Below are 13017 nucleotides of genomic sequence, written 5' to 3' on the forward strand. Positions count from 1 at the left end.
AACTCAGGCATGGAGGTCACTGTGACTATATTGGGGCAAGACATCACAATGACTATGTAGAGGTGATCTGGAGTGAAGCACATGGAGGTGCCCATGAGGACCTGGGCCTGGAGGACATGACAGAGACCTTGGTCAAGGATGTAGCTGTGAAGGACGTGGAGGTAACCATGTGGGGAAACTTGGCATTGGATGTGTTGGTGCCTGTGGGAGAGGACCTGCCATGGAGGCTATGATGATGATTGTGTGGGAGAACCCAGGCATGGCAGACTTGACTGTGATTCTGTGGGGGGACACAGGTGTGGAAGACACAGTGTGTAGTGGGGACCTGGGAATGGGGTGTGTGGAGGTGACTGTAGGGGGAACCTGGGCCTGTCATAGTGACCCTGGTGGAAGATCCAGGTATGGACTTGGAGATGACCATGTGAGGGAGTCAGCTGTAAAGGATATGGTGGTGACTATGTTGAAAAACCCAGTTATGGAACATGTGATGGTGACCATGTAGGAAAAGCCAGGTATGGAAGATGTCAGTGACCATGTAAGGGGACCTGGGTGTAGAGCACATGGATCTGACCATAGGGCAGGGGATACAAGCCTGAAAGATAGGATGATGACCCTCATGGTAGATCCACACTGGAGGATGTGGAGGTCACTATGGAAGATATGAAGTGCCTGTAGGGGTGATCCAGGTGTGGAGGACATTAAAGTGACTCTGTGACCTCATGGAGACCTTGGCATGAAGGATGTGAACATGACCCTGATGGAAGAACTGGGCATTAAGGACATGGAGGTGACCATGGGGCGTGGACCTGAACCTGAAAGATATGATGGTGACTTTAGTGAGGGATTCAGGCAGGAAGGATGTGGAGACGACCATGTAGGGGGGCCACAGAACAGAGAACATGACGACGACTATGGGGTTGGGATATAAGCGTGGAGAGCATGTAGGTGACCATGTGAGGAGACCTGGGCATGCAAGACTTGACACTAACCGTGTGAGGGGATCCAGGTTTGGAGGATATGACTATGACTGTGTGAAGGACTTGAGCATGGAGGATATGATGGTGACCTTATTGGAGGATTTAGGTGTGGTGCACATGGAGGTGACGGTGGGGGGGACCTGGGTGTGGAACATGTACAGGTGACTATTGGGGGACCTGGGCATGGAAGACATTGCAGTGACCATGGTGGGAGGGATCCAGGCCTGGAGGATGTGTTGGTAACCATGTAGGGTGACGTGGGCATGGACATTACAGGAACTCTGTTGGGTGGACTTATGCACAGAGAACATAACAGTGACTGTGTGAAAGGACCCAGATGTGGAAAACATGACAGTGACCACGTGGGGACCCAGGCATGTAGGATGTGATAGTGACTTTGTTGCAAGATATGGAGGTAACCATGTATTTGGGACCTGAGGAGGGAAGCTTGCACATCACAGGTCCTTGCCCTGCTCCTATTCTGTTTAAATAAAATTCTGTTTATTCTATGTTTAAACCCAAATACAACTTTTATTTTCTACTTTCTGCAGTAAATTTTTTTCTGGAATAGCAGGAACAAATACATATAACTGGCTTGGACAAAGGACTCACTTTGAAAAGATCATTTGATTATAAACCAGGAAACATGCCTTCAGCTGAGGGTAAGAAGAACTGTCACCGACATGGTTTTCTCCCCAGGACAGCAGATATCCAAATGTGTCCATGGAAGATCAGCGTAACCTTGGTGAAACGCAGAGAGCACAAGAGTGGAGAGAATGGAGGCCCAAATAAAAACAGGACACATTTCCAAAGTGGAGACATATTTAATAAAATAAGATCACTAAAATAAAAAGAAGTTGTATACAATCCATTGCCCCTCACTGGCTGCTGCACAAGTGCCCATGCTTAGCTGGGGTCCTTCAGGGTACTGCTGCCACAGGGCCTAGCCACAGGCCTCACTCCCGCAGGAGCTTGTGTTTGACGGTGGTGCTCTCAGAGCAGAGGTGCACAAACAGCGTGCCAGCAGCCGTGCGGGCCTGCAGTTCCTGCAGCTCATAGTCATGGGCCCACTCGACGTTGCCCCACTTCTGGATCTGAGGGGAGAGCCAGATATGCTAACTGTGAGGGGACCCAGTGCCCAGCTCCTATCAAGCCAAAGCTACATCCACTGTAGGAGGCCAGGCTAAGCGAGCAAAGGCTCCAAACCAGCAGGCACGAGACATGCAGGGGAAGAAGCAGGTGGCCAGGTGGCTGTCCATGCTCAAAACGCAATGATGATCTGGGAGGGCACAGGCTAGGCCCAAGACCAGTGGCCTCCACTGCAGCGTACAAACCAGAAACCAGGGCTCCTGGCTCCTTATCAATTCCGTAACATCACAAATCATACCTCACCCTGTTCGATCCTTTGTAACATCAAGGGAAGAGCTAGCTTCTTTTGTTATACAGAAAGGGATATTCCCCCAGTATTTCCTGAATCAGCAGATGACTACGTGGATTTGGGAAATATTGCCATTGCAAATAAGTTTTCATCATACTGAGAACCAAATCCTAATAGCAATTCACCTTATGACTACAAAAAACATTATAATTTTCAGAATTATAAAATGCAAATGATAACATAGCCAAAACATGATGGAATCTGAGCGTACTAAATCAGAACTTGTGTGCAAACAGCAGCTCCCTTTGCTTGCCTCTGCCAGTCAGGCTAACTTCTGGGGAACCACTGGGGCTGAAGCAGGGCTAGTCTACTTAAGAGCACACATGACACTTCAACAATGACAGCACTTTGCATGTAGATCGTCTCAGACAATCTACATCTGTCCACGAGCATCTTTGGGGGAGGGGAGGTGTTTGTGGTGGAGGCCTTCACACCTGGTATTTCCTAGCCATGCACCCTATGCCTTGGTTTTCTCTTGTGAAAAATGAGGGTAATGGCAACCCCAACTTCAGCTGTTTCAAGGCAGTGAGACCTGAGGGTAAGATGTGATCACAGGGCTAAGGTACAGGGTTAAACTTACTGCCATGATCTGATTCTCTCCATCTCTTGGCAATATTTCTACTGGCCCTAGTTTTGATTTCAGTATATGCATGCAAGTAATAAAGGTCACGTTTATGTTAAAAAATTCAGATGTGATACCCAACCCCCTAGTAAGTTCAGAAGGGGTATTATTGTAACTTATCAATGGTCCCTTTCTCCCTGAGTGGGGAGAAAACTGAAGACAGCCCCAAGGCCATGGCCTACCTCACCTGGTATTCCTCCTCCAGGCGTGACAGCAGCACAGCCTGTTCCACTGTCAGGTGCAGGTCCATCAGGCCCAAGGTCAGCACAATGGACTTGAGCTGGGTCACCACAAACTCAATCCCTGTAGGACACAAACCAGGATTCCCCCACCCCAACAGGGCAGCTGCTCCAATCCTCCCCCCGACCCATGAGTCCCTGCAACCCAAACCCACTGCCATGGGGCCAATTCTGGTTCATAGTGACCCTACAAAAGGGAGTAAAACTGCTCCATAGGGTTTCCAAGGCTGTAAATCTTTATGGAAGCAGACTGCCACATCTTTCTCCTGCCAAGGCTGGTGGGTTCAAACTGCTGACCTTTTGGTTAGCAGCTGAGCACTTTAAACACTGTACCATCCACAGCTCCTTCCTATACCCCAAGAAGTGGTGAAAGGCACTAAATGGGGGAGAATGGTTAGAGGAAGCAGCTGCTGTGTTGTCCTGCTCTATAATCATCCTGTTTTCTTCTGAAGAGTACATCCTTCCTTGAGGATGGTCCTCTGCTCTTAACTGGGGCAGGCATGTGACCTGTAACTGGCAATCAGAACACTGCACACTCCTGACCTAGTGACTGATTCAGGGATGGGGATGTGACCCAAGCTTGGCTAATGACACAGTGACCCAAGAACTGTGCTGGAGAAAAGAAACCCAGCTTTCTGCTGAAAGGGTGTGAACCTGGATTGCAGGCTGAGTAAAACAGCTGAGCCAGCCTCCATCTTCAGAGCCACCCTGGGAGCTCCCCTAGGGAAGGAGGAAGCATAGTCTCCGGACACAAATACCCATTACCCCTGCCGTCCCAGCCCCAGCAAGCTCCATGAATACCTTGGAGAGCCCACATGTTGTAAGATTCCAGATGACTGGCAAGTGCCTCCTGAGTCTTGGCTGGGATTCTAGGCCCCATGATGCTGGTAGAGGCACCAATCTCCACATTGTATCTGAAAGGAAAAAGCTTCAGCCTGTCCTCTTGCTGTGGCCTAAGAGCAGCCCAGCTTTCACCTAGAAATAAAGACCTAAGCTGCTGGGCATGTATGAGCCCCTTCAGGGTATCTGACCAAGGAGCCAGTCTTGGGGGTTCTGAGAGCTACTGCCACTCGCTAGTGGCCTCATGACCTAATTTTCTGTTCCCCAAGCACAAACCCAGAGGACCAAGAAACTGCCTTGAATAGCTGATAAACTGTGCAAGCTAGGTGCATATGTGCACAGCTGCCAGAAACTCTGACTAGTGTCCCAGAATCTCTAGCAAATGCATGGACATCTGCTTTTTAAATGTTTTGAAAAAAGTCTTTCACATTTGAAGCCATAAAAGATTTCTTTTAAATATGGATTTCCTTACAACAATATTTCTGTATGTCCTATATAACTCAGTCATTTTTTTTTTTAGTTCAACAAATATTTATGGCCTCTATACCATACAGGGCACTATTTCTGATCTATGATATCAACTGGCTTCAAGCAATGATAAATTTTCAAGAATAATCATAACTATATAAAGCACATGAAAAACATAACAGAAAAACTATTTTTGTAATTTCTTTCATATATTACTGATTTCCTACTCATTTAAAAATATCCGTGTTGAAATTTCTAATGTTGTTGTTGTTATGTGCTGTCGAGTTGGACCCAACTCATAGCGACCCCTCCTTGGGTTTCTGAGATGGTATCACTACAGAAGTAGATTGCCCAACCTTCCTTCCGAGGAGTTGCTCGTGGGTTTGAACCACCAGCCTTCAGGTTAGCAGTCAAGTGCCTTAAGCACTACGCTACCAGAGCTCCCCCAGTATAAATCAAACTTAGCTGCTTTCAGACAATTTTGTACCATAGCACAGATCTCGAGGCACTTAAACTTTGTTATATTTAATTTGATCTCAAAATGACATCATGTCTTCATATTTCTCACTCAGTATTGTAGCTGTTAGGAGTCCCTGGGTGGTGGAAACAGTTAAGCACTCAGCTGCTAATTGAACAGTTAGAGGTTCAAGTCTACCCAGAGACACCTTGGAAAAAAGGCCTGGTGGTCTCCTTCCACAAAACTGGTCTCTGACAACCCCATGGAGCACAGTTCTAGTCTGACACCCATTGAAACTACTCGATGGCAACTGGTATTGTAGCTGTTACACCTCACTTGATCTCTTTATTGTTAACTCCCATGGAGTGTTGGCTGTGCCTTTTACTTTAAAACTGCAGGGTGCCTGGCACATTGAGAGCACTCAGTAAACAAGCAGCAAATGAAGGAGACAGATCGGGGAACTCATTTTTGTGAAAAATGTTACACCAAAAAACATTCCATGTAGGCTCACAAAATACTGTGCTCAAGGCATACCAAAGTCAGCTTGCCTACATTTTCCTTGGAATGAAATCAAATTGAATTTTTTTTGCCATGTTATTGATAGTCTGTTCAATTTTGCACTAAAAAATCTTCCTGTTAAGAACAAATATTGGGAATCATCAGTTCCTAGACCTGCATAACTATAGGAGAAACATTACCTGTGGTTCTACAGTGACACTGCCCAGACTTGCCTCTGCCTGTGTTATGTGTACCATGCATATTGCTTTGTGACCCACTTGAGTGTAATAATTGTGGTGATGACAAAGATGACAACTGCCAGCATGTAAGCATGTGCATGAGACAGGCAGGGTGCTAGCCCCTCACAATCACCACTGTGCTCATGCCTGTAGCCCCTGAGAGAAGGCATCGCCAGTTCTACTTTACAGACAGAGACTGAAGCAGAGACGAAGCTGCGCAGCTAATAAGTGACAGAGCTGGGACTAAACCAACACTGCAGCTTTAATCCACTAGGGGCAGGTGGCCTAGGGACTCTGGTGTTGTCTAGTACACAACAAGAGCAGGTACCCAGTGCTCAGCAGTGGAAAATCTGAGGAAAACACCTAAGGCCATTTTTCTCAAGGTGACCCTAGCCCTGAACTTCTAAGAGATGCTTAATCCCAGGGGCATCTGAGCTTAGAATGTTGACTAGCCAACAGTTTGTCCAGTGTGGCCCTAGGCCCCATATCCTGGTGACCAGTAAGGGCTTGCCTGGGGGTGGAATAAATAGTGCATCGTGCATCTTACCTCTTCTCGGCCCACTCAATAATGGGGTCCCATTCATTCTTCTGAAGTTCCACTAAGGTCTCCGGCTCCTCCACCCTGTAGCTAATTCATTGCAAAAATCGCCTTCATTAATAAAAAAAGAAGTTCAGTTCCTTTATTCAGTGACAGAGGGCTAAAGCAAACACTTCTTCTCCCCCAACCCAGCCCCAAAAGCCAGCCTCTCATTTCTTTCCCCTAAGGCAGTGGGTCTCAAAGTATGGTCCTGGGGCCAGTGGCATCAGCAGTACCTCGGAACTGGCTAAAGTTAGAAACTCTGGGATGAGGCCCAACAATCTGTGGCTTAGCAAGCCCTCCAAATAATTCTGATGTAAGCTCTAGTTTGAGAACCACTGCCCTAGATGCCTCCTATTATTAGACAGGTAAAAGCTGGCAGTTGATGACATTCTAAAGCAGATTTGCTCTCCTAACTATATTCCTGGACCCATATCTACTTGATGCTTGGATGCTGAATATGGATATTGTGCCAGGAGTTCAGTCATGGCAGCCCTGACCTTCCCCCCTCCCAAGAGACAGTGTGTGCCTTCTGAGTCCATCCCAGGCTATAGGTGCTTAGGCTGCATAGAAGCCTGCTTCAAGGGTCCAGGCTGCAACACTTGTCTGACCAGGAGAAATGCAGATGGAGTTAGTTGAAGGAGCTGAGCGGCAAGGCCTCGAGGGATGGGCCCCAGGTGGCCTGATGGAAAGCCACTGGCCCATATAAGCAGAGGTGAAGAGAGTGTAAGGTGCAGAAGCAGAGGCAGGGAAGAACAGACAGACTCAGCAAAGCCACCCCAAAGGCAGAGGAAAGGGCTCCAGCGTTCCATATTTAGATTCCATCCCCAGTGGTGCAACCATTCTTCATTTCCTGTCAGAGTCTCTTTATTGTTTCCAAGGAACCCTTTGACCTGAGTTAGAGTGAGTAGGTTTCTGCTCCTTCAATCAAATGACCCAAATGCACTTGGTTTTCTGACCAGCAGCTCAAAATGGGCATTATGGCCTCCTGATAATAGGCACCTTTGCTCCTCCTCAACCCTCAGCTGATTTTAGATGTTGTCCATGAGGCACCTAGGATCTTAGTTGCCTCAGACCAGCAGATAGCAGATGTGGCTGCTCCCCTACATAGTTCATCCCTCAGCATCACTGATCGACTAGCAGAGAACATAAACACAGGAGAATTTAGAACTGGGGGAAGCCAGCTCTTTGATGTCAACATCTGACCAGTCGTGTGTCTAAGCTGAAAAATGACAAGGATGCCTAGAACAAGGATGCCTATGTGAGAATGGATGTGGAAGCCAGAAGCCAAGGGTGAGAGACCCACTGGGGTTGGCGGTACCCACTGAGTCCCGGAATCAGAAGTACTGCCTGTACCCACCCCAGTTCTGGGAGCAGAAACTGGGTTACAAGAGGGTCATGACCTGTGTCAGGCATCTTTGTCCTAGGGATGTGCAGAGATGCACGGTGCCGATGTCAAATGGACTGCCTCCCTCTAGTCCTCCCCATCCCCATAAGGTAACAGGAACCACCCTTCCACTAATAACAGCCTAGCACATGAGGCAAAGTGACTTAGAGGAATTAGCTTGGTCCCAGGGGAGTGCCATCAGTGTCTTTACCAGATGGTGTCGGTGTCCAGAAACTTCATAACTGCCTGGATCAGCTGGTCCTTGTTTCGCTGTGTTGGGTTGTCTAAAGAAGTGTTGCACAAGGTGGTCTGGATCAAAAGGCAGAGAGTGCCCCATGATCACCTGTAGGCTCAGGCCAAAGCACAACCTTCCTGAGGACACTGCATCTAACACACAGCAAAAGGCAGAGAAGCAGACAGCCACAACCAGGGAAATGGTCTGATGGGTCCTCACAACCACATCTATTGAAAGCTTACCATGGTAGGTTCTGTGATAAATGCTCACAAGATTCTCAAGATAGCCCTCTTAGACAAAAGAATGAATGGATTCTCCATGGTCTCATGCTCCTTACTACCAGGGTCTGCTGTATTTCATGTAATCCTCACCATAACCCTCGGGGGTCTCTCTACCCATTTCAGAGATATGAAAAGTAGGGCCCAAAGAGGTTAAGTACATCATCAGATCCTGCAAATAAGACCTGTAAACAGAACTGGCATACAAAACTACTGACTGTAAGCTTTACTACTTGGTTCCCCAACACCTCAGAAAGCAGGGAAACAAAACATCCAAACTGGGATTGAGATGGTTTTTCCAGATTTGCCTTGTTGACAGTGGGTTGCTTACGCCACTCTAACAATTAGCTTGTGGCCCCAACCACCCTAATTTCACCAGACTGTCAAAGGAACAGGCAGCAGCACAAAAGGTGGTGAAGGGTTGATAGGAAGCCCACCAAGGTCTGTGTCAAGGGAGAGCACAGCAACAAGAACAGCTGATCCCAGTTACTGAGTGCTCACCTGTTTCTGCATCTGTCCACAACTTCACACACATCACCTCATCTAATTCTGACCTCACTCTACTCAGTAGGTACTACTAGCATTCCACTCCCACAGACAGAGACCTAGGCTGAGAGAGGAACAGGCACTTGCTCAAGGTTCTAGTCTGGAAGCCACAGAGCCTGGAGCCGAAGCTCACAGTGCCTCTGTGAGACACTTTCGAGGGCTGGCTTCACAGTGAATCATCCCTCCTCCATGGCTTCCATTTGTTCTTTCATTCAGCAGTATTTACTGAGTGCCAGCTAACCTTCATGCTAGGCGCTGGGCACACCTGGTGAATAGAAGAGACATGGCCCCTGCCCTCATACTGCTTACAGTGGAAGAGACAGACAACAAACATATAAACCAAAAATGCACAACTGTAGCTGCCATCATAGACAATAAGAAAACTGGAACCTCTCTTAGGAGGTGGCATTTGTGGCAAGGCCACAAGGGGAGAGGTTTCTGTGGTCAGGGGGCTAGAGTCCCTCATGTAGGATCTGGCCAGAATTTGGAGAAGCATCTACATTTCTCCTGAGCCCTGGAAGAAGCCATGGGAGTTGTGGGAGAGAGGATTAGGGCACAGGTTGGCAGTGTGAGCTCGTTACCAGGTGCATGGTGTAGAACTTGATGGTATCCTGCTGGGAGTCCCATTCAGTGGCCACTGCAGTGGCCAGGGCCTCACTAGGAATGGTAAAGAGCTTGGCTTGGGGTGTTTTCAGCTTCCTGTGGTCCAGGTTTATTTCAAAGCCACCTTGAAAGAGCAAATGAAAACATCTCAGGGATTGTTAAGTGGAATTGACTGACCATTCCTATATTTAGCAATGTGAATTAATACAAAGGTAACTCAGTCCCTTCACTGAAGGCTTACAGAAACATATCTGACAAAAACAGGAGGGGCCATCTCACCACAGAATCAGGTGGAAATGAAAAATGTGTCCCCCAAAAAGAGGCAGTCAAAATTTCAGACACTCACCTTCACCTTGGGTGATACTGACGTTCTGATAAAACCTCTTCCTTTCTGTAAGAAAAATTTTTTCAAAAAGGGAGCTTAAAATAACATAGGGACAGTTTAAGAACTGACAAGCTCAGCTTGTAACACTATTGCTGATGTTGATTTATTGGCTTGATTTTCTTATCATCATTTAAGCTCCAATCAATTCTATACAGTAACATCAATGGCTCTGACTGAGGCTGAAAGCAGGGCTGGCAGGGGAAGAGAGCACCCATTCTCCAAGTATCAAGAGTGGAACAGGAGGACATGCCAGTCATGCTGCCCAAGTCACCAAGCCTCCAGGGACAAATGTGATCATGCAGTATCACCAAACTCCAAAGACAGCCTGACTATACAGATTTTCCTACTACCTTCAGCTTGAACTTCCCCAACTCCCTACCACCAGCGCTGCCCCCAGTCAATACAGTATCAATGGGATAAAGCCAGAGACCCACTTCTAAGCAGGGATAAGCGAAAAGCCAGCATTTGTGTGCATGTGTGTGAGTGCATGTGTGTACATGTGTAGTACACAAGCAGTAAGCAGAGGTCTCAAGAGCATTTTCTATTCCCTCTATCAAATTGGGAGCTCTGGTGGCATAGTGCCTAAGGCATTTGACTGCTAACCAGAAGGCTGGCGGTTCAAACCCACCAGCCACTCCTCAGAAGGAAGGTTGGGCAATCTACTTCCACAGTGATACTGCCTCGGAAACCCAAGGAGGGGTCTCTGTGAGTCGGATCCAATTTGAGGGCAATGGGTTTGTTTTTTTTGGTTTTCTATCAAATTAATTAACCTAATTATCCAACTGGTTTATATTCAACAGAAACTCCAAACATTTCCTTTAAGAAGTGAAAAATCTGTGTCCTATGTTCTCTTTTGAAAATAATTCGAATAAAATCTTACATGAAAATGTAAACACATTCTCCCTTTTATCCAGGAGGGATTAAAAACCAAGAGCACCTCAGAAAGAATTATGCAAATTCTCTAAACTAATAAATAACAAATAGGTCACATTTTGGAAGCCATAAACCATAACACAGTCTCCAGTCTCTGTGATAAACACAAATCCTTCATGTATTTACTCATTCATTCACCCATTCACTGGGTACGAAGACCCTCAGGGTCCCAGACTGAAGTTACATACTGAAGTAATGATGTAGCATATGGAGGAAAAGGAGACTCATTAAATAATTTGCTTTTAACATCTTTTTTTAAAAACCAACCAAGCTTAAGTTAAAACTGTATTAATTCAAACAGAGAATTGAATTGATTATTCAGTTAAGCAATTAATTCAAATTCAGGAGAACTTGGTGTGTGTGTGTATGTGTGGGGAAAGTAATGGAGAAAGGGTATCTGGTCGTACTCCAAGCATATTCTTTTTGTTTTGCCATACACCTGTTTTAAAATATCATGGGGTTTTTTAAGTCAGACCTGGCCATCAAGATGAGGATGTGTTATTATGGCTTAATTCACTGTCTTCCTCTGAAATCCTAACACTGATTTTCTCATATACTCAGCCCCAAGAAAGAAGGCTTTTTATACTTCCTTGCTGTCCATGCTATGCCAGTATTGTCCAAATGGCAGGTCCATGGGGGTCTGAAGCCTCTTTTCATGTCTCTGGTCTGGAGCAAGGTATCAAGACTATGTCCATTATGCCTTCAGATGACTGGGCTGAGCAGCTGCCTATACCCAGGCCAGGCCAGGCGTGAAGGTGGGAAGACTGAAAGCACTCCAAAGGCCTGACTCAGCACTGGCTAAGGTCTTCCCACATGGGCAGGAAGTACCAGGAGAGCACAAAGCAGCAGTACCATGCCAGCACACTGCCCTGACGCAGGCCTGAGGAAGGGCCTAAGAGACATAGGGACTAAGGAACAGACTGGGTATATACTATAAGCACAGGCTGTTCCTCTACATGTTGCTCAGATAGCTGGGCTTCCCACATGGTAGTCCTATCCCTGCCTGCTCCTCTGTCCTGGCCAGGCCCACTTCCATACTTGAGTAATAAGAAAAAACTGGATGGAAGTGGGAAAAATGGAGGGCCAGGACAAACAGACAGAGCAGGGCAAAAGAAGCCCTGGCTGCCAGCCACATACACCAAGGTAGGTCCAGGCACGTTTGCTCTACACAGACACTTGGCCCAAAGGAAGCTTCTGACACCTGAAAAGTACTTTTCAGTCTTTTAACAAACTTCCAAACCAAAAACCAAAACAGTAGCCATCAAGTCATTTCCAACTCATGATGACCTCATGAGTGTCAGAGTAGAACTGTGCTCCTTAGGACTTTAATAGCTGATTTTTCAGAAGTAGACCATCAGGCTTTTCTTCCAAGGCGCCTCTGGGTAGACTCGAACCTCTGATCTTTCAGTTGGCCGCCGAGCAGAATTTGTTAGTTAGGAACTAACAAATATCAGTGAGTATTAACTGTCTGCCAAAAAGTATGGTAAATCCTGGGGACATAATGTGTGTGAAGCTCTCAAGGCACTTACTGTCCAGTGTGGAGAACAGACACTAAACAAGCAAAACAGTAAAGTGACTCTTTAGATAGTAAAAGTTCAAGAACAATGAAAACACATAGTAGGGAAACCGCATCTCATCTTGGGCTCAAGGGAGACCTCTTGGAAACCTGAAGAATACAGAGGAGCTGGCCAAGTTTTACTAACTGATTCATTTTTGGAGAGGATGGTGTGTGGAAGGAGCTCTGGTGGCATAGTCCCTAAGGCATCTGACTGCCAACCACAAGGCTGGCGGTTCAAACTTACCAGCCACTCCTCGGACGGAAGGCTGGGCAATCTACTTCCATAGTGATACTACCTTGGAAACCCAAGGAGGGGTCGCTATGAGTCGAATCCGACTCAACAGCAGTGGGTTTGGGTGTGTGGAAGTCATCTCACACACTTTGAGAAAGGTCCAGGTTCTTTGCAGTCCAGACACAGTGTTTTGGAGAAGTACAAAGAAAACAGAAGGATAAGACTGTACAACCTAGCTGTGAAGGGTTAAAGATACTAAGAGAGGGAAGTGAGTGTTGATGTTGGGGAGGCAAACATGTAGGTCCCATTAGGAGGACAAAGGAAGTCAAGTAAAGGTTTTATGTAGGCAAACCAAAACACGATCTAGAAAATTTATGTAGCAGGGGATTCCAAGATGGCGGAATAGACAGAAAGATAGCACAGACCCTCTTCAACAAAGAAAAGGGGAACCAATTAACACAGACACAGAAGATAATCCTGGACCCCTGAGCCTTGAAGGGAAGGA

At 46.7% G+C, this 13017-nt stretch overlaps 1 protein-coding gene across 1 annotated transcript in view; it reads right to left on the bottom strand.

Moving 5' to 3' along the window:
• Window positions 1–1933: 1933 nt before the first annotated feature.
• The window catches only part of ATPAF2 (ATP synthase mitochondrial F1 complex assembly factor 2), a 31269-nt gene continuing 20185 nt past the window's right edge, over window positions 1934–13017 (bottom strand). The window contains exons 2-8 of the mRNA XM_007941455.2: window positions 9751–9795; window positions 9383–9528; window positions 7954–8051; window positions 6326–6406; window positions 4078–4190; window positions 3225–3340; window positions 1934–2071 (exon numbers count right to left, since the gene is read on the bottom strand). Of these exons, the coding sequence (XP_007939646.1) occupies window positions 1934–2071; window positions 3225–3340; window positions 4078–4190; window positions 6326–6406; window positions 7954–8051; window positions 9383–9528; window positions 9751–9795 (737 nt within the window). The remainder of the gene's footprint in view (window positions 2072–3224; window positions 3341–4077; window positions 4191–6325; window positions 6407–7953; window positions 8052–9382; window positions 9529–9750; window positions 9796–13017) is intronic.

This window comes from Orycteropus afer, unplaced genomic scaffold (genome assembly GCF_000298275.1).
Source record: "Orycteropus afer afer isolate SDZICR_OR568_19922 unplaced genomic scaffold, OryAfe1.0 scaffold00080, whole genome shotgun sequence".
Taxonomy (NCBI): Eukaryota; Metazoa; Chordata; class Mammalia; order Tubulidentata; family Orycteropodidae; genus Orycteropus; species Orycteropus afer.